This window comes from Sinohyriopsis cumingii, chromosome 11 (genome assembly GCF_028554795.1).
Source record: "Sinohyriopsis cumingii isolate HCF-2022 chromosome 11, ASM2855479v2, whole genome shotgun sequence".
NCBI lineage: Eukaryota > Metazoa > Mollusca > Bivalvia > Unionida > Unionidae > Sinohyriopsis > Sinohyriopsis cumingii.
This window is the reverse complement of record NC_142971.1, coordinates 28,677,254-28,700,259: the sequence shown is the minus strand read 5'-3', so window position 1 is coordinate 28,700,259 and position 23,006 is coordinate 28,677,254. Positions and strand designations below refer to the sequence as shown.

The 23,006-nt window shown below is 38.3% G+C and overlaps 1 protein-coding gene across 2 annotated transcripts in view; it reads left to right on the top strand.

The window, feature by feature from the left end:
* The first annotated feature begins 3,757 nt into the window (after positions 1-3,757).
* The window catches only part of LOC149787826 (peptidyl-prolyl cis-trans isomerase FKBP4-like), a 93,848-nt gene continuing 74,599 nt past the window's right edge, over positions 3,758-23,006 (top strand). The window contains exons 1-4 of one of the 2 annotated variants that reach the window (XM_089974045.1): positions 3,758-4,102; positions 12,376-12,540; positions 16,758-16,856; positions 21,357-21,604. In XM_089974045.1, coding sequence (XP_089830171.1) covers positions 3,856-4,102; positions 12,376-12,540; positions 16,758-16,856; positions 21,357-21,604 — 759 coding nt within the window. In that variant the 5' untranslated portion in view covers positions 3,758-3,855. The remainder of the gene's footprint in view (positions 4,103-12,375; positions 12,541-16,757; positions 16,857-21,356; positions 21,605-23,006) is intronic. The other variant, XM_089974046.1, reaches the window with a different exon arrangement.

The following is a 23,006-nucleotide window of genomic DNA, read 5'->3' as shown; positions in this document are numbered from 1 at the left end:
TCTGGATGGGAAGTTGAGGAGACTTAAGCCAAAACCCAAGTCCAAGTTGAGAACAGCGTGCACTAACTTCAGACTCACCATATCTACCAGCAAGAACGAGGTTCTGCATCAGCCAGCTTCTGGAGAAGATTACCTGGAACCATCCATTCACTGTCAATGACCAAAAACTCAAAAATGTAGACAGGTTCACATACCTCGGCAGCACGTTCTCACAAGCATCCACATAGACGATGAGGTCAACACCAGGATTGCCAAAGCCAGCATAGCATTTGGCAGACTCCGCTCAAATATCCGGAAAAGGAGAGGCATCAAGCTTGCCACCAAACTCAAAGTCTACTCAGCGGTTGTTCTCTCCACCATCCTCTATGCTTGCGAGATATGGACTGTGTATAGTCGCCATGTTAAAAACTGAACCACTTCCATATTAGCTCCCTGAGAAAACTACTGAAAATCAGATGGCAGGAGAAGGTACCGAACACAGAGGTGCTCACTAAGGCCGGCATGACAAGTATCCACACTATGCTGTGCAAGGCACAACTCCGATAGGCAGGCCATGTTGTCCGCATGTCGGTAGAACGCCTACCTAAGGTCTTCTATAGAGAGCTACACCAAGGCAAGAGATCTCACGGTGGTCAAAAAAAGAGGTACAAGGACACCATTAAGGCTTCGCTGAAAAACCTAGGCATCGATCCTGACGGCTGGGAGAATGTCGCTGCTAACCGATCTGCTTGGCGTAGTCAAATCAATGCTGGTGCAGTAGCCTTTGAGCAGAAAAGTCTGGTGGACTCAGCTGAAAAACGTGATATGCGCAAATCAAGGAACAACAGTTCTGCAACTCCCGATCAGCAACCTGTACATCCATGTCCCTACTGCAACAGACTCTTCCGGGCCCGGATCGGACTAATCAACCATCTCCGGACTCACCCCCAGTAAATCGATGACAGTAAATGGTCCTCATCGACACCGATGGACGAACATCATGTATGTATGTATGTATGTATGTATGTATGTATGTATGTATGTATGTGACTGACATTGCCGGGGTGGGAGTGGGAGACAAGCGCCCACTCCTCCAGAAATGCCTCATACAGCTTGTGTCTCTGGTCGCTTTTGTCAACCATAATCTAGCTCCTGGCCTTTGCGAGTGGCTTAGCTTCGAAGTCCGGCTGAACATGTTTTCACTAACAGGAGAAGGTGTGAAGCCGGGCCACTGGCGCCTTAAAACCAGTCACTTGGGGTAGATGGGACTCGTAAACTTTGGATGGTAGCTCATATAGGAGAAGGAAAACTCCGACTCCAAACCTCCGCTGCATTGGAGGCCCTAAGGCGGTCTGACATTGACTTCAACGTCATTCTGACAACTCCTGCTACGCCGTTGGTACCAAGTTATATCGGCATTAGTCGTTCCTTTGGGTACACCAGCTGCGTGGAGATGGGAAGGGGGTCTACTGCATGGGCAACAGCTGATTTTCCATACCGCCATGTCCAGGCTTCGTAGCTCCGCTGGAGAGGACACTTCAGCGTCATCGTATGGCGTCGGTGCAACACAGGAAGTAGCAGTTTACCGGTTCTAAGTCAAAGCTCGATTGGCGTAGAGCTTTGGTGCCAGGGGTTGCTTCCGACGGTGGGAGAGATCACCGTGTTTCACTGGACAACTACCATCGCCTCAAACTGGGCAGCCCACAGTCAGTAAGGTGCTGCCCACCGTGGCCACTCTGCTTCACTTGGTGCGTGGAGCTTAGAAATCTATCTCGACAAGTGGGCTACACACTCCGCGTACCAGACCTGGCTTCCATAATTGACAGAGAACTCTCCCGACTGAACGTCGACATTGCCTGCCTCCAGGAGAACCGACTGGCGGACAGATGCACCATTAGGGAGGCCGACTACACCTTCTTTTGGCAAGGGAAGCCATCAAATGAACCTAGGCAGCACGGTGTCGACTTTGCTGTAAAGAACACGCTAGTCGCATTCAATGACCTTCCGTCATCAGGTACTCAGAGAATCCTTGCCCTCCGCCTGTCAACATCCTCAGGCCCAGCCAACATCTTCAGCGTGTAAGCCTCAATCCTCTGCTCCACCCATGAGAGGAAAGACAAGTTCTGTGAGGCTCTGGATCAGGCAATATCCAGTATCCCCAACACTAAAGGCCTCTATCTGTTAGGAGACTTCAATGCAAGAGTGGGAGCTGACCACGACTCCTAGTCCACCTGTCTCGGCTGTCATGGAAGGGGCAAGATCAACGATAATACGCAGCGACTGCTGTAAATAGGTTGCTTTCACAGCCTATGTGTGACCAAGACCTTTTTCAAATGCAAGGAGATTCACCAGGTGTCACGGAGACACTCACGTTCCCGCCACTGGCACCAGCTAGACATCGTTATCACCAAGCGTGCAAAACTAGCCAGTGCCCTCCTCACCCGCAGCTACCACAATGCTGACCGCGAATAATACCCAAGAAGTTTTCCCACGATCGGAGCCAATCAGTAAACAGATCACTGTACACTAATTTCTGGGGCTTATTTGGACCAATCAGAATCACATAAAGTGATATGTTCACATGTATAATATGAAAAATATGAAACTGCACACACTGTGGGCAAAGTGTCCCGACTATGTGATAAAAGGAGATTTTTCACGAGTAAAATGGAAACAATATATTGTCACCATCCCGAGGCCACCTTACGATTTAACGTTTTTAATTATCAGATAATTTAGGTACAATAAATGCGATATGCATAAAATAAAATGAGACAGAGAAGGCAAACGCACACATGTACATAGCACACAATATCTTTATGAACACAATTTAGATACACAAATACAATGTACGATGTACGTCTATATGACCTTGACTTCTGTAATAGCATAGTATTTTTTTTTCTTTCTGTTTTCATCAAATCAAATCCCAGAAAAGTAACCAAATGATTCATACACAATTTATATATTCACGATTAAACCTCATTTTTGACGAAATTGTTCTTAACGTTTTCCATGAGCAGTATATTTTGACGTTCTTATGCAGTTTGTATCCTTCTGAACTAATGCCGCCGTCAAACAGATATAATCGTACAAATAGTAATAACTTCGCGTAAATTAACTCTAATCTAGAAATAAGAAGGAATGAATTTTAAACTCTACCGTCTATTGTTGGAATAATCTCCCCAATTTAATAAAGGAAGAAGCAAATTATATCTTATTTAAAACGAAAATTATGGAAAGACCACACACATGACACACTTTTATGGAGACGGACATAACAATTGAATATCTGCCCTCCCGAATTTGGAATAAATGTCTTGATCTACATTTGTGACTTGTACGTTAACCACTTAAGAGATAATCCCTTGCGTGAATGTGGTAAAAACTTTAAAAATATGTATGTATGTATGTATGTATGTATGAATATATTGTGTGTGTATCTATCTATCTATGTGTGTGTGCGAATACTATTATGAAATAATTAGATAGCAGAATAGTACTTAGAATTTATTTGTAAAGAGTCATTATTCTTATATTTAATTCTTATACTTTAATATATTTTTAAAGTACAAAACACACAGCGATTAATACCTCGGAGAATTTGGAATTCCAAGTTGTTGCGCGTAATTTCTCGAGAAATGGCCTAGCCAAGGACCATGCAATTTCTCGAGAAATGGCCTATTCCAAGTTGGAGCCCAATGTTATTATAGATATTCTCAATCGTTTAGACGGATGCAAAACGTTCATCGTTCAGTAAAGGATCTTTTTGACTCAATAATGAAAATCACGTGGTTTGTTTCGAGTTTTCTCGAAAATTAACTTGCAAGTCGCCTTTAGTGGAGAGGTGTATTCTAGGCCTAGTAACAATCTAATATGGCGGGGTCTGAAAACGTTAAGGCAGACGTTATCTATGAGAGAGAAAGCGTACCAAAGCGGATAGATGTGACAGAAAACAAAGATGGAGGCATTTTAAAAGAGATTTTGAAGCCAGGCACAGGTGATGAGACTCCTTCTCCGGGAGATAAAGTGAAAGTACATTATGTCGGGACGCTTGAAGATGGGACAGAGTTCGATTCAAGCAGGTCAAAAGGAGAAGAATTTAAGTTTGATCTTGGAAGAGGTAAATCTAACCATGCCTTAAAGTTAATTTCAACTTAGATCTACTTTCGATTATAAATTTAGAGTGCTGCTCCCAATTTCGGTGACTTGGAAATGACAATAATTTTAAATTTTGAACTACCGAAAAACAATTGCACGTTGCAGACTTTCGTAAGGGAGAATGACCCCCCCCCCCGCCGATGTATTTGGGTAGGATGACTTTCTGTTTGATTTTGCCATTTTTGAATCTTTTCGTCAATGACCTAGTCCTGCATGTAAGACCTTGACGCTGTCATTTGTTGTGTGCGTCTTACAGCCTAACTAACGGCGCTGTGTAGCGTGTTTTGATGTCGACTAACATCGTTACGAAAGTGAAATTTTCAAAAATACTTCACATAACTGACAAATAAAATACAAACTTTCTACAAAGTAAAGTTGTTTTAATCAGACTTCACTTACTCTGATTTATTTTCTCTAATAAATTCAAATTCTCACAAAAGAAAAGGACCTGTTTTCAAGTTTCGTTGGCCTACATTTCAGTTGGCAGGAAAGCGAAGAAAGCGGGGATTGCTGAAATCAGTTTAAGTTGAAATATTATTCTTTAAGGAAACGAATACAAATATGTTATGCCTATTGGAACTGTAAGCAATGGTTTGTTTTGTTCAAGAAACATATCCCCAACATATACCTACTTGAACTTCATTATACCTCGACTACTGTCGCATTACAACAGATTCAAATATATGTCATAGGTAAGTTGAAAATGCGTCCATTTGCTAGGATCATATTTTCATTCCGCCAGGATAAAGACAGCACAGTAAGTATATTAATTACACATAAATTAGTGGAAGAGTGTCGATGTGGGCTGCCAAGTGTGTGAGATGCTCCTGAAACTTTAATTACTCATTTCGATGCCAATGACGTCGAAACATGATATACAAGGCTGTTATTTGGATAGTAAGACAGCACTAAAACAAAAACAACATGTGCTATGTCATACATTTTAGGACTAGTCTATGACCTTGTTCCAAAATTCTGACTGGTGTTAAATTGCTCCGCCAAAAATCTGTTGCATGTGTATTTTTGTTTGGATTTCAACTTATCATCATTCCTTTAAGTTAAAAAATAGTTTGAATCCCAATCCCAAGATACTTATAACTTAATGATTGCCTCCCACCACTTTCATGGTATATGTATGCATAACACTTTAATATGTCTTATTTAGCAGTCTTTCTCTTCAAGTAAAATGTTGGGTTCCTTTGGAACATACTCACACATGATGTGAACTATATACATGTGGTGGAAGGTCCAAGTGCAGCTAAAAATAGGTTAAAAACATCCCTGGTCCAGCACTAAGCAAGCCCCATGCCAACTCCAGCTCTGAAAGCATCAGTGGAATTGGCATTGACTAGGGTAGCTGGTAAGGAGTTACACAGGTGGATTCCTGATGGGAAGACAGAGTATTTGTATGTGTTGGCTCTGTTGAAGGGGATAAAAAATCTACATAAATGTCTTCTAGTGTAAAATCCTTTCTGGTATGCTGTTTGGATTTCAACTAGTGTGTGCACAGTCCTGCACATCATAACAGATTTTGCATGTTGTAATCAGGTTTGAAGCTCTTCCCATCCCAAATGATCGATAATGGTGGACACACTGCTGGTTCATTGATAATTGGCAATAAAAAAACTGATGCCCTTTGTTTTACTGGTTCCGAGTTTAGCAATGCTTGATTTGGTAGATTGGTCCCAAACAATCAACACCTACTCCAACTGTGGACATACTAAAAATTTATAGCACAGAGAGGTATCGCTAGAATTTTAAAACTAGGAGTCCCACCATTAAAAATTTCAGTCCCCCCCACAGAAGCTTATTAGGCATACCTAAAGTGGCTAAATGTCCAGATGAGAAGGACCAGTGGTTGCCATTGAGTTTAATTTTCCAAATTCTGTATGCCACAGACATATTAGCTCTTGTCTGTCCCTCATAGTGAGACTTAATTTTGTCAGTCGAATGAAATATCTTATTAGTGCCAGGCATCAAACAGTTTCTTACACTTGGCTAACCTTCTATTCCATCTGAACTATTAGTTCTAGCAACTTTAGCACTTTTCTGCATCTTATTCAAATCTTGGTGAATTGGCCGTTTAACCCCCAAATACATATTCTACTTTGCAAAAGGCATTTTGACCAAGTCTCAATGTGTCTTGAGTTTGAGATCAAATGCACTACTTATTCTACTAACTCTGAAGCAAACATAATAATGAAAGCTGAAGCTGATTATCTGACGAACTCTTATGATGACCATATATGTACATCTCTGGGTCTTTCTGCCTCTGAATTCAGTCATTGTAAATAGCAACACATTTTCCCACCACTCAGCTGCTAGTCAAGTCTTTGAACTTGCTGCCCATCTGTTGCATCATGTTCTTTTTTGATGTTCTCTTATAATGACAACAAACACTTATGGAGGTCTTTCAGCCCCTGTATTCTCTCATTGTAAATATCAGCACAGCTAATTTTCCCACTTAGCAGGTGGTTGAAGCAGGCCTGGCAAGCCTTTTAATTTGCAACCCAGCCACTGCCTGCATACGGAGGACTCCTGCATAAGTGATGCATCCCAGATACAAAATTGTCATCCAAATACACATGATTAAATGTTTCTGAGACCTCTGGCACATGCATTTTACTTGTTCGATGCATGTGGACAGGTTTCTTTGAAGGAACACTATGTCGTTGTTAACCTTCTGTGTAACAGAGTCCATATAGCTGTTCCATGATAAGGTGATATTGATGGTGACTCCCAAATTTTTGGCCTTGGATGTCATCGTCAGTTTTTTACCATGGATGGTATATATGGCTGGGATGATCCGTCTCTTGTTGGTGATTCAGATGACCTTGCATTTTTCAGAATTGACCTCCATTTGCCAGTCATTTTCCCTTTGATTTAGGCGTAGGCAGTCTAGATTTGCTTGTAACAGTTCTGCATCCTTGTATGAGTCGATAGTCCGTACATCAAGCTGTCATCAGTAAGAAGGCTAACTTGGAATCAACTCCCAATGGCAAATTATTGATGTAGATCAAGAACAGCAGAGGACCCATGACATTTCCTTGGGAACACCTAAAGTCACACGGGTTGATGAAGATGATTGACATTCTAGCGTAATCTGTTGCTTTCTTCTTCAAATACATCACCCAGTCATAATAACTTAGGAGAACTACTACTACCTCGCAAATCCAGTCCTCCTAGATACTACTTTTAGCTAAAGGGAGCTTAAAGTTACCTGCCTACCTATGTGGCTGTTGGGAAGAGCACTCTCACCTTATGTATAAGACTTGGTGTCATCAGTTACTACTTCCATATAATGCTCTCATCATGATAGACCTGCAAAAGACAGAATCTACGGGGAAGATGTACCACTGCAAGTTAGAGGAGTTTTTCATTTCTAAGGTTTTTATGCTTGTTCAATATTTCTAACTTTTTCTATTGCGACAGAGTTTTCAGGTTGCTAACACTTTGTTATCATCACACATTAAGTACTTGCAGATGGAGCCTAAGTGGCTTCATATTCAGTTCTGCTAAAATTATTTTATATATGCAAGTCTTTAGCACTTATAAAACTCCTATATATGTGTAATTCCATTATGAATGGGTACATATTGGTGTTTCTTCTCCAAGACATTCGTAGCATCTGGGTTCCAACTTAAGTGTTTTTACTTGTATGGGTGGTCTCTGGGACATTTTTCTCAAAGTATTGCCTCATAATGAATATTGTTGCACCTACTGTGTACGTTTCTATAATGGTTCCTCAGTTCCAATTTCTGTGAAGTTTTTTTTTTATTGTGTTTGTGTAGAAACTCCTGTACATTTCTGTATTTTTTCCGCTCTGGTTGAACAAGTACAGGTCAGCACTATATACATGCTTTTTATTTCAGTCGCATCTTGCTCATGCATGTTTTTATAGGCGATACTTGAGTCATGTTTATCTTCAGAAATATTCCATCATATTTAAAGAGCACTGAGTCACTCACATGGGTAACTTATGCAACGTCACAAGTTATGTTCGGGCTACATTATTTATTTGTGTGCATACCTTTATGCATCAGAAATTCTTCATACATGTATAATTCCATCTATTTTGATACATTCAGGTGAGTTTAATTTACCATGGTATCCCTAGCCTTGGAATACCATGCTTCAGTGATCTACCTGTACAGGCAGATCTTGACTTTTACAGATAGCATCATAACTGAGATCATCTGCTATCACTCGTTTCCACGTAATCATCTTTTTGTATAGCTCTGTGCCCATACAGTATTCAAACATCACGTGTGCAGGCCCACAGGTTTATAACTTCTTCCATGTGCAGGTGGTATTGTCATTATATTTTTACCTGTATGCTTCATTGCTTTATTAGACTGTCTGTTATCAATTTCTGGACCAGCCTTTTAATTACTTAGCTCTGCACAGACATTGTGCTCTAAGTCAGGCCTACAGTTTTATACATTTTGTTCTATTTTGTGTTACATATTTGAACTATGGGCAAACTGCAAACAACACACAGGTCAGGACAAAACATCATCATTGTGCATGCTGACTTGTCCTCAGTGTAAAACTGTGTGGAGAAAAGGGAGATAATTCAACTATTCAGACATGAAGAGTCAGACATTGACATGCTCTGATACATCTCTGTCACCCAAATTACCACAATATAACCAGTGTCAACTGATCATAATGTCATTTGCACATGGATGGTCTATTTCTGTTGCAAGCGACTTAGGCCCTATATTAGGGATCATGAAGTGCCAAACATCAATATTATGTGCTCAATCAATAACAGCCTGGCTTCCAGTCAAATTCAAAGTGTGCAGGGACCAGTTTAACCCACATACCGTGTGGTGACACTAATTCGGCATGATGCCATGAATAGCTCCTTATGCCTCAACAGATGTCGTTTTGCATTTTCTCTTCACTCTGCCACGAGAAGGGACTCTTACTCAGTGACTGCCTTGAAGTCACGGTTTCAAATTCAGGGCATTCTACAAGTTGGTGAGCAACAAATGTCATTCTTTGCCAGCTGAGTCTCAAGCATTACAGGGAACTTTAGCCTCAATGCACAAAACCAAGATGATGTTGCTTGTTCTCCAGTACTGTCATCTATTCTTCACTAGCTGATGCCATGGGAAAATTCAGCCTTCCACATCTTCACTGAGGACATTTTCCACCTATGAGATTTGTTCTCCTTCACCCACTCAATCAACAACCTGGACCAGAGCTCTAGCCACTGTTGCTCTTATGACGGAACAGAAGAGTCAGACTTAAGTTATTTTCATAGTCTGAGAGAGTTGCAGACATTCTGACCTGCCTTCATCACCAGCTCCTCATAGGTTCTACCTTTGCCCCCCACCCCATTCTTTAATTTGGAAACCCCAGCAGTTGACAGTGATATTGCCATTTTGTGGATAACAATGCCACCCTCCATATGTATGTTCTGGATGGCCTTTGATGACATTTAGCATTTTGTAAGCATATTTACATGACTTCAATGTTGGACTTTCATTTCTATGGCTTTATTCCAACTGATGGAATAGCTTACTTTCTCCCACTCCGAGTACCTCGAGCATGCATTGAAGTTGATGTCAAGAATTGTCTGAGTACTGAACATAGTTGTCAGCACACTTTGGCCAATGCTGTAACTGCAGCTGCAAGTACATTTGCCAGAATGCAACTTAATGTTCTCTGTCTGCAATTTCCTGAAGGACCACTATATGGCCGAGCTTAGAGCACAGCCTTTATCCTGTAACCTTTTTAAGGTCCAGATGGATGAATTCCACAAATAAACCATTAAGGATACTTATTTCCCTTACTCCCACAACCACAGCATCGAGACAGGGATAGTACTGGATATCAACAAAAGAACTTAAGGGCCCCTCATAGAACACAAACCTATGAAAATCATCCTGTTGTTCATTCCAGACTTTTCTTGGTCCCAAAGGCAAGCGACACTCTACATTTGGTCATTGGCCTAAGCTTGGTTGCCATTGGAAACATCACAGCACATTTTGAATGCCATCCATGAGGGAGACTTCATCAGTTTGGGGTTAAACAGCGCATGCCTTTATGTCTCTATTCACAAGGCTCACAGGACGTTCCTGTGATTCACCTACAGCATCCTATACCAATTCATGGTACACCAGTTATGGCTCAACATCAGCTCCTTTGTCTTCAATCATCTGACACATCGAGTAATAGCACATGTCAGGACCATTTCTGTAGTAACAACATTAAGTTACCTGGACACCATTCTGCAGCAGTGAGTTCAGTCTAACAAGATGTGATAACCCTTGTTACCAATCTGGACTTATTGTCAACAAGGAAAAATCTGAACTAGTACCATCTCAACAATTTGTTCTCCTAGGTATGGAATTCAATGCGTAGACAAGACTGCTCCAGTTGTCTAGTGGTTAGAGCCTCAGATGCGGGAGATCATGGGTTTGAACCCCGGCTGAGTCATACCAAACACTTATAAAAGATGATACTAACAGCTGCCTCGCTTGGCACTCAGCTTTAAGAGGTTAGTGTTATCACTGGTCGGCCTGGTGTCAGTATAATGTGACTGGGTGGGACATCATGCTACATGTCTGCAGCATGATGCTCCAATTCTAGACATCACTTTAAACTGCCACACTGTAGACATTGTAACGATTATGTCTGCAGAATTGTTAAAGCTACATTAAAAAATCCAAATCACACACACATAATACACAGACAACATATTTCGTTTTGGACAGTGAAATACAACCCATGGTAGCACCTTTTTTCGAGGGAATTCCTTTGCCTACTAGGCTTGCTGAATGCATTAGTGGATCTTAGGGTCTTAGGTTGCCTTCTCATATGCCCATTGCAAATGTGTCTTCTGCAAAAATGGAGTCCTGATGTTTGCCCACTGGATCATCCTCTCACCATGTGACGTCCAAAACTGTTCTGAGACTTGCTTGATTCAATCCTGAACTTGTCACTTTCATTACAAATACATTTCCAAATTGTGTCAGTTTGGGATGTTGTTTGAAAGAACTTCAGAAATCTTTTCTTTGGAGTCGATCACTTCAAGACATGGCTAATTATCAGCCTAATGTGGCTGAACACTTCTTTGTCTCTTAGTTGTATCCTATTTGTATCCTATTTGACTTTTTTTTTGCTGTCACAGAATTTGGCTTATGGAAGAATAGTTATCTCAGATTCAATGGCAGGCTTAATTTTATCCTTCCATTTTGACAGGAATTTTCTTTCTCTGAATTATCCTCATCATTCCTTTTAAACATAATTTAGTAAACTCAATTTATTCAAATAGAATAGATATACCTCATGTGACAACTACTTCTGCAAAAATCATCACAACAATACATTTTGTCATTTACTTTAATGTAAACATAGACTGTTTCTTTAGCATAATTGTTTTATTTGAAACTGAGTAATGCATGTTGAAGTCCTCTGCATAATCATTTTAAAAAAAGGAAGACCAACTATAGTCATTTAATTAGTTCATAAAGGAAATGGATGCTGATATTGATAAAGTGCTTTTCATTAATTAATTTTACTGCATTGACTCAATGGATAGAACTTGAGCACATTCAACAGTTATCAATGACCACGTACTGTAGTATCACAGGATGTGAATGAATAGAGGTAGATTTCAGCAGTCAGTATGCCTAGAGGGCATGAATGGCCAGATAAGATAGATTCCAGCAGTCAGCATGCCCAGAGGGCATGAATGGCCAGAAATGGTAGATTCCAGCAGTCAGTATGCCTAGGGGGCATGAATGGCCAGAAAAGGTAGATTCCAGCAGTCAGCATGCCCAAAGGGTGTGAAACGGTAGATTCCAGCAGTCAGTATGCCCAGAGGGTATGAATGGCCAGAAAAGGTATATTCCAGCAGTCAGTATGCCCAAAGGGTGTGAAACGGTAGATTCCAGCAGTCAGTATGCGCAGAGGGCATGAATGGCGAGAAAAGGTAGATTCCAGCAGTCAGTATGCCCAAAGGGTGTGAAACGGTAGATTCCAGCAGTCAGTATGCACAGAGGGCATGAATGGCCAGAAAAGGTAGATTCCAGCAGTCAGAATGCCTAGAGGGCATGAATGGCAGGATAAGGTAAAGCGTTTAAAGTATGAAAATTAGCATTTGCTTGACTAGCTTTAAAATAGGAAATAAACAATAGTCCAGGAGTACCTTTCACACATAGTCATTGGTTTAGAATATACATATATTTTACTTATAAGATGTCTTCTCATCTCATGCAGGGAAAGTAATTCAAGGATGGGATCTGGGAATAGCCACTATGAAGAAAGGAGAGGTAGCAAAATTCACAATTCGACCAGAGTATGGATATGGAAGATCCGGATCCCCACCCAAGATTCCAGGAAATGCAGTACTTATATTTGAAGTGGAACTAATTGATTGGCATGGTAATAAACTGTTTAAAGCTTCGAAACTCAAGTTGGTTTGATATTCTGCCCTTTGAAAGTTTTTATCTTGTAGGCTAGAGATGAATGTAGCCTAATGTCATCATACTTGACTATTTAGAACTTCTCAGCATATTAACTACTCATAGCTATTCACCTTTTGTTTATAAAGACTTGCACTTCTGCGGTTCAAGACTATGCCTGCTACAGTAAGTGAGCAACTTCACATTACTTCCTCTTATATATACCGCTTATGCGAGCTCCCAAACAAATTGTCAACATTTATAAGTGATGGAGCCTTATAATTGTCCTGATTATGCACTAAGACATGAAAATAAAGTATTTTGTTATGTGAACAGGGATCATACAAAGTCTGGAAAGTATGGGGAAAAGTGTCTAAAATAGAGATTTTTTCTGAAAGGTCTAGGAAACATGGAATTTTGGGATGCTATGTTTTATTTAAGTTGTATCTTGGGGTTGGATGAGATATCAGCTGCTGCATACAGGTTCACTTAGGTTGGCAAGACTCACTTGACCTTGCTATCACCTACTCATGATTGATGGATACTATTTTAGATCATGCGGATACCACATGCATATTTACAGTGACTTGGAATACATGTACCAGATGGTAGGGGAGATGGTAGGGGTGAAACAATAGGTCAGTATATCAGTACTTTTGCTGCAGTTGTCAATAATTATTATTTGTTTGCCTTCTTGCTCTTTAAATTGAAAATTTATCTGAGACAGCTGCTGCAGGTACAGGCATTCATTTTATTTAGTATAAGCAACAAAAAAAAGATAACACTCACTTGAATTCTACAAAATTAACAGAAAGTGACATGATTTGTATATATTACCCCCCACCCCAGTCAGTGCCATGCTAATTAATTTATTCCAACAGTTTTTCAGCACAAAGGAGACATTCCAGATGTTTTCCATATGTAGATCAAGTACTTTACTATCATTTATTGAACATCTTTATGTGAAGTTTCTTTGTTGATTTCTATCTTGCCTTCTTTAGTCGAATTTGAAAGCTACACTACTGGTGTTGTGCACTGAAATATGTTAAACTGAATTCCCTTTAGTGGTTAATGTTTGTTCCAGTCCAGGATAAATAATAATCGCCAATCAGCATTTAAAGTAGCTTATTCACTGTGTGACAATTAGGAGGTACTGGCAAAGCTTCAGATAAACTTGGCACAAAAACTGATTATTAGTTGTTCAGGAAAGTATGTAAACAGAGATGCTGCCAGGGTGCACAAATCAAAGTTTGTGTACTTAGAGCTGTTGTGTGTGAGAACTCCCACAACTTGATTGAAAGGCACACATGTGAAAATGTACTCCTGCGCAGTATTTAATTTTTATGTAACCTTTCAGCCATAAAGTGCTTTTCACTACAATGTACATTAGTCTTGACATCTATTTTTCGGGTAGGCAACTATTTACACATTTGGGCTCTTCTTCTTGACATGAATGGCAACATTTAGCTTGAGAACAAGCATCATGTAGTGGTTTAAACCTTGCATCAATGAAGCTTTACAAATGAACATTTAAAATACGGCTACCAAGAAGACCCAAAATGGTTGACTCCCATTGTGGTTCTTCAGACGGCGATTTCGTTTGGCAAATATTTGCTGATTACAGTTATGATGACAGTAATTGTTAAAGTTATGACATCATATTATTCAAGCTGGGAAAGTGTTAATGGAAATACCAGTGGGTGATTCCTAAAATGGGGTTAAAGATGGGTCTGATATATATGGCATTTCGGTTAATATCCTTCCAGCAAATGTACAAAAGGCAGAATACCAATCCAAATTAAAAGACTGACAATTTAAAAGTAAAAAGCAATTTTCATTTCTTTTCTCAAACAATTTAGTGCTGTGAGATCATGAGCTTCAAAACCATATATTCCTTTCAGTGTTAAGATAACTAAGCAAGAAGAAAAATTGAGATGTGAAGTTATTTATTTGATCAAAAATCAAAAGTGATTTCTGCATCTGATCAAGTGGAACAGCTTAAATGGCCTAGAATATTGAATAAAAATCACTGACATCTTGCAGGTAGTCTGTTTGAAAGTATTTTTGTTATTTTGTCATAGACGAGAATGACATATAAATAGATGCTAAGTATATGTCTGTCAGTAATCTGCATGCTGGAAATACAAGCAGCAAATCATGTAAAGGGGCACCACGTACTACTGACAGACCATTCTAAAGATGGAAAGACCCACAAGATCATCTGTGTATCAATAGCATATTGTACTGCAGGCTGAGTATTATGAATCGTATTCATATGCAACACATGTATATTGTTTCACCCCTACAAGATGGGTCTGGAGAAAAGTTGTGTACCAGTCTGGAAAAGGTCTGAAATCTTTTTTTACCAACAGCTGTATTAACCCTTTGAAAAATCATTTTATAATTGGTTTTCATTAATCAAGCACTAAAATAAACTTCAAACTAGTTTGGAAATGTTTTCAACTGATTTTCTGGTAAACAAAAATATTATTTATTGAGCACATGGCTCAGAATTAAGTATGTAACTATTAATTTTGTAATCCATTATCCCACAGTTAGCAGTTTGCTGATGGACTGCTAAAATCTAGATATCACTAATCCATTGGAGCATTGAACATTACTCCCAGTTACTATCATAACAGTTGAGAAGTAGGCATGAGTTATTAATTCCCTTAATGGTTAATGGAGCTATTTATTTTGTTAATTGAGTACCAACCAACATCCTGCACTTGATGAGGTACACTGAATACACACGGTGCAAATGGACAGATGCTAAACCACTCATCAAGTAAATTACTGTTTTTATTGTCTCAGCAGTCTTGGCACATATGGAACTATCCTGGTATACTGGCACCAAGCAATGATTTCATTACTGGTGATAATTAAATATGTAGGGTATCAGGCTAATATTGACCAATCGGAAAATGTCATGTTTGTTGACTTGACGATTGCTCCAGAATTATACCAAACTGTGTGTTAATAAAACATTCAGTGCTTTGTATAGTGACAGTTGTAAACATATGGAAATATGTTTAACAGTGTAAACAGTGTAATCATAATTATGATCATGAGAAGCGACTTAGAAAGAAGCAGAAATGCGGGAAAAGGAACATCAATGGCTGAAGTATGACCTAAGAAAAGCCATATTGTTGTGCACTTTTGCACTGAATGTTCAGAAAAGTAAGAAAGTGCATGGGTTACAGTTGTTGTTTTGAGTTAATGCTTATGAATATAAATATTGAATTAGAAACTGAACCAGCTGCTGTTTAATTTGAGCATTATGGACAATTTAGTAACAATTTTATTTTGGTGATCTTGTGAGTTTTGGGGTATTTTTGAGCCATGAATTGATTTAGCATTTTCACCTACATGTGATTACAATACTGTAACCTAGTTACTCCTATCATTCAGAATTAATTACAGTGTATAGTTTCTAATGTGCTGATGTTGAAATCGCACAACATTCTAGTTTAATTATGTTTTTTTGCCTTGAATTAGGCAAAATAATTATTTTACTACTGTTATTTTTTATGCAAGTATACATACAACACAGCAGTTCATAAACAGTACATATCTGATTTCAGATACCTTTCACAATTCATTTATCTGTTTACATTTTTTTGGGCCATATGCATTAGTATAAAATCAAAACAAAATTTGCTTTTTATGAGTGAATAATGGATATATTTCTTAATGTGGGTGAAAAATCACATATTTTGACCACTCACTGAAATAAATTTTATTCACTCAATACAGCAAATATACACTCAAAAAATGTGTTGATGATAAACATACAACAGAGAACTTTCTACTCAAACATAAAAATATTGCTTACAAACAGTGTTAAATGCAAATATGTGTAATGAGAAATAGAGGACACAGTTAAAATAAGAAAATCCAAAGCATGTGCACACACACACACACACACACAGATAATAGCTTTTTCTAGACTGTATATTGTATACACATTGTATTAGGAAACATATAATTCAGCTGATAAACACTCCTTGTTTCCATCAGATAATTGGTGCTATGACGTTATAATTAATATATTCGAAATAAATAAAAAATATGAAAATTTTACAGTGATATGGAAATGTCTGCAGAAATTCATATGCACAAATGCGTTATGATCTGGAATACCAGTGAAACTCACATATTGTATATATTTGCCTTCATGCATACATACTTTTACAGGTGAGGACTTGACTGATACAGAAGATGGAGGTATCATCAGGCACATTATAGAGAAGGCCAGAGCTTGGGACAGCCCAAATGAAGGAGCCACAGTTGAAAGTATGGATTTCTAATTGTCTACCTTATGGCAGAGCACATTATGCATTAATTAACACTGTCTGTCGTTCTGACATTTAGCATCTACTTTTCTGCACTGCAACTTCATTTCTTAATCGTATAAAGTTGTCAAACAGTGATGGCTTTCACTTGGGATTAGAAGTACTCCAATGATTTTGGGGTCAAAAGGTGAAAAAGTAGTGAAGCAAATACTATGTAACCAATGCCTGACATTACTGCACATATGTAGATAATTAATAAAATTACAGATTTGCAATCCTATCAGTAGACTGTTGTAACAAAACTAGAATGTGAGTGGTTACATTAAGAAAGCTCTTTTTAAAAAAATAGATGCACTCGCATTCTGTCCGTCTCAATTTGGTTGGAAAGAAGGTTTTTACTTCATTCATATTCCGACTTTAAAGTATTAGTATGTTATATATGAAGGGCTATGGTAATGTTTTATCAGCAACAAAGAAATTGAGACGAACAATATGGTATGAAGAAATGTGAGCATTTGCTCTAATGTACATGTTACAGGGGCTGTTTTAAAACAGGGTTACATATTTTTTTCAACTGCCATTTTGTAGTGAATATTCATTAAAAAATTAATTCTTGTTTAAGCGTAGTTGATTAAGCATTTTTGCTAACTTGAAATTACAATACTTTAATACGGTTACTCTTATGACTTAAAATTCATTACATTGTATAGCTTCTACTGAGACATTGCTAAAATACACTACATATGAATATGGTAATTTTTGTATGCATATAAAATGTGTTTATAATATGCATTTAACAAAAGTTTCTGCTTGAAAATAAAATATTGCAGACATGCATACAGAGAAATAGAGGGCATAATTCAAATAAGAGAATAAAAAGACACACATGCAAAATATGTACAGTGGCTCCCCTCTGAAAGTAAAAGCGTAGTTAGTGTGTGAGTAAGAGAGAGGCATCCAGAACTAAAAGCATAGCTAGTATGTCATAATGTGAGTAAGAGAGAGGCATCCAGAACTAAAAGCATAGCTAGTATGTGAGTAAGAGAGAGGCATCCAGAACTAAAAGCATAGCTAGTATGTGAGTAAGAGAGAGGCATCCAGAACTAAAAGTATAGCTAGTATGTGAGTAAGAGAGAGGCATCCAGAACTAAAAGCATAGCTAGTATGTGAGTAAGAGAGAGGCATCCAGAACTAAATGTATAGTTAGTATGTGAGTAAGAGAGAGGCATCCAGAACTAAAAGCATAGGTAGTATGTAAGTAAGAGAGAGGCATCCAGAACTAAAAGCATAGCTAGTATGTAAGTAAGAGAGAGGCATCCAGAACTAAATGTATAGTTAGTACGTGAGTAAGAGAGGGCATCCAGAACTAAAAGCATAGCTAGTATGTCATAATGTGAGTAATAGAGAGGCATCCAGAACTAAAAGCATAGCTAGTATGTGAGTAAGAGAGAGGCATCCAAAACTAAAAGCATAGCTAGTATGTGAGTAAGAGAGAGGCATCCAGAACTAAAAGCATAGCTAGTATGTGAGTAAGAGAGAGGCATCCAGAACTAAAAGCATAGCTAGTATGTGAGTAAGAGAGAGGCATCCAGAACTTAAAGTATAGCTAGATGTGAGTAAGAGAGAGGCATCCAGAACTAAAAGCATAGCTAGTATGTGAGTAAGAGAGAGGCATCCAGAACTAAAAGCATAGCTAGTATGTGAGTAAGAGAGAGGCATCCAGAACTAAATGCATAGCTAGTATGTAAGTAAGAGAGAGGCATCCAGAACTAAATGTATAGTTAGTATGTGAGTAAGAGAGAGGCATCCAGAACTAAGAGCATAGCTAATATGTGAGTAAGAGAGAGGCATCCAGAACTAAAAGCATAGTTAGTATGTAAGTAAGAGAGAGGCATCCAGAACTAAAAGCATGTCTAGTATGTCATAATGTAAGTAAGAGAGAGGCATCCAGAACTAAAAGCATAGCTAGTATGTGAGTAAGAGAGAGGCATCCAGAACTAAAAGTATAGCTAGTATGTGAGTAAGAGAGAGGCATCCAGAACTAAAACCATGCCTAGTATGTCATAATGTGAGTAAGAGAGAGGCATCCAGAACTAAAAGCATAGCTAGTATGTGAGTAAGAGAGAGGCATCCAGAACTAAAAGCATAGCTAGTATGTGAGTAAGAGAGAGGCATCCAGAACTAAAAGCATAGCTAGTATGTGAGTAAGAGAGAGGCATCCAGAACTAAAAGCATAGCTAGTATGTGAGTAAGAGAGAGGCATCCAGAACTTAAAGTATAGCTAGATGTGAGTAAGAGAGAGGCATCCAGAACTAAAAGCATAGCTAGTATGTGAGTAAGAGAGAGGCATCCAGAACTAAAAGCATAGCTAGTATGTGAGTAAGAGAGAGGCATCCAGAACTAAATGCATAGCTAGTATGTAAGTAAGAGAGAGGCATCCAGAACTAAATGTATAGTTAGTATGTGAGTAAGAGAGAGGCATCCAGAACTAAGAGCATAGCTAATATGTGAGTAAGAGAGAGGCATCCAGAACTAAAAGCATAGTTAGTATGTAAGTAAGAGAGAGGCATCCAGAACTAAAAGCATGTCTAGTATGTCATAATGTAAGTAAGAGAGAGGCATCCAGAACTAAAAGCATAGCTAGTATGTGAGTAAGAGAGAGGCATCCAGAACTAAAAGTATAGCTAGTATGTGAGTAAGAGAGAGGCATCCAGAACTAAAACCATGCCTAGTATGTCATAATGTGAGTAAGAGAGAGGCATCCAGAACTAAAAGCATAGCTAGTATGTGAGTAAGAGAGAGGCATCCAGAACTAAAAGCATAGCTAGTATGTGAGTAAGAGAGAGGCATCCAGAACTAAAAGCATAGCTAGTATGTGAGTAAGAGAGAGGCATCCAGAACTAAATGCATAGCTAGTATGTGAGTAAGAGAGAGGCATCCAGAACTAAAAGCATAGCTAGTATGTGAGTAAGAGAGAGGCATCCAGAACTAAATGCATAGCTAGTATGTAAGTAAGAGAGAGGCATCCAGAACTAAATGTATAGTTAGTATGTGAGTAAGAGAGAGGCATCCAGAACTAAGAGCATAGCTAATATGTGAGTAAGAGAGAGGCATCCAGAACTAAAAGCATAGTTAGTATGTAAGTAAGAGAGAGGCATCCAGAACTAAAAGCATAGCTAGTATGTGAGTAAGAGAGAGGCATCCAGAACTAAAAGTATAGCTAGTATGTGAGTAAGAGAGAGGCATCCAGAACTAAAACCATGCCTAGTATGTCATAATGTGAGTAAGAGAGAGGCATCCAGAACTAAAAGCATAGCTAGTATGTGAGTAAGAGAGAGGCATCCAGAACTAAATGCATAGCTAGTATGTAAGTAAGAGAGAGGCATCCAGAACTAAATGTATAGTTAGTATGTGAGTAAGAGAGAGGCATCCAGAACTAAGAGCATAGCTAATATGTGAGTAAGAGAGAGGCATCCAGAACTAAAAGCATAGTTAGTATGTAAGTAAGAGAGAGGCATCCAGAACTAAAAGCATAGCTAGTATGTGAGTAAGAGAGAGGCATCCAGAACTAAAAGTATAGCTAGTATGTGAGTAAGAGAGAGGCATCCAGAACTAAAACCATGCCTAGTATGTCATAATGTGAGTAAGAGAGAGGCATCCAGAACTAAAAGCATAGCTAGTATGTGAGTAAGAGAGAGGCATCCAGAACTAAAAGCATAGCTAGTATGTGAGTAAGAGAGAGGCATACAGAACTAAAAGCATAGCTAGTATGTGAGTAAGAGAGAGGCATCCAGAACTAAATGTATAGTTAGTATGTAAGAGAGAGGCAGCCAGAACTAAAAGCATAGCTAGTATGTCATAATGTGAGTAAGAGAGAGGCATCCAGAACTAAAATTATAGTTAGTATGTGAGTAAGAGAGAGGCATCTAGGTAATTATCAGCCAGACAATTAGTACGGGTGGCATCTGCTTCCCAAATCTGAAATTAGTTATTCAGCGACTACTTACCTTGCCTCACAACACTGCAGACTGTGAGAGATCTTTTTCTATGATGAAAAAATACATACCAGTTGTAGAATGTCCCTGACTGCAGACAAACTAACATAATTTTTACAGTGTAAAATAAACATTGACACCTGCTGCATCGATTTTAAAACCCCTGATTACATATTCAAAATTGCAAAGGGTGCATGTGTTGCATATAAGAACGTGTGTGTTACAACATACTCAAAATCAAAAGAATAAAATAAAGTTTCAGATATGTAAATAATTATGTGAATGTGTAAAATTAGTTTGTTTAAAGCTGTTGAACTTAGATAATGTGTGAATGCATTTTTTTTATGTAACGTTTCATTGACCTTTTTAAGGTTTTTATTGGTCTGTCTTACAGGTTTTCATCTCAAGGGGTTGATTGTATGAATGTATGTTGGTCTCATAGCCATTTTATTAGTACACACACATTTTAACTTGTGATATTATCATTTAGCTTTTGTTTATTTCAGTTCACATTATTGGAAAGCATAATGGTCATGTGTTTGAGGACAGAGACGTTCGATTTGTCATGGGAGAGGGAGTAGACCAGAACCTCCTGCCTGCCATTGAGAATTCTCTCAAACGGTTTAGAAGGAATGAAAAGTCACGTCTGGTCATACAGCCCAAATATGGATATGGAGAGACTGGCAATCCAGAACTTAAGATCCCTCCAAATGCTGTACTAACCTATATAGTTCACCTCAAAAGTTTTGAGAAGGTATAAATCATAGCTGTTCTTACTTGCTATAAACAGGGGGCATGCTACCAAGCAAAGTGGGCAACTAAGTTGCTAAAATATATCAATTTTGCCTTTTTCTGTTAAGAACGCGAAAACAACTTTGCTTTATGATTTCTTTTAGGCATACAATGAGTTCATTAGTTTATGACTTCTGAGATGCTCTCTCGCTGTAGCCAGGAGGTTCTGACAGAGTAGTGTTATAGCCCAAGGCAAAATATATTGTGTGCAGTGTTGATACAAGTGTGTGTTTTAGTAGTTGACTGACCTTTAACCCTTTCCAGAGCAAGTTATCACTGCTCGATTTCCACATGTTATGCCTACCATTGGGTGGAAAACCAACTTCTGTTTTGATACTTAAAAATCAACATGTAGATACAGTGCAACCCTGCTATAATGCGAATTTGGATATAATGTGGTCGTGGAGTGGATCCCAGAATTTTGTATATTCATTCTCACATGAAAAAATATTTTTTGTTCAAAGTACATGAAGTAGTGTATAAAAAAGTTATTATCATTATGGGGAAGAGATTGCATATGAATTAGAATTTAATATGATCGTTGTTTCATGGTTCCTGAAATTTTAAATACATGTATGTGTATTTTTCTTGTACCGGGATTTTTTTTTTAAAGTACGAGAAATAGTGTGTAAAACGTTTATTATCATTTTGGAGAAGAGTTCACGTATGAATTTTAATATAATATGATCGCAGCTTGGCTTCTGAAATTTAACAATTTCACCAAGTTCTTGAAGTATTATGCCAAAATAAACATTATCGAAAATGTTACTTGTTACTGATCCTTGAGTAACGCAGTAAGTCATCTTTATGATTGTCTTCAATTAATTCTGTATAAAATTGTTGCTCAAACCATAGCCGACATGTGTTTCTTCTTTAACTGCATACACAACCAAGCAGCAGACAATGCGGTAGTTGATAAAAGATTCTCAGAATTTAATAAACATAAAAATAACTAAAGTCACCAACATGTTTTCTGGGCTTGGCAGTGTTATTAGACACAATCAGTTGACCAGTAAATAATGTCCGCTTTATTAGCTGGAAGTTGAAAAGGTATTAAATTGTACATGCTTTCAGCTTAACAATTTTTTTGTATAAAAGTGACTCGTGACCATTGCACTTAGTTCTACTGCACTTAGTTCTCGGGGTTTTACATGGGTATGGTGTTTGGTTATGAACTCGTTATTAATTTCCTATTTTTTATAAAAATATTTTACCGTTATGGAAGAGCGAGTTCACAAATGCAAGTCATTCTCTGCACTTTGCGCAGTGGTTAATATGGTAGTTTTCACACGTTTCTTTTCATATTCACAAAATCTGAAGTAAAAGTTATATGCACGCTGAAAGCATGTGTTGATTGGTAATTA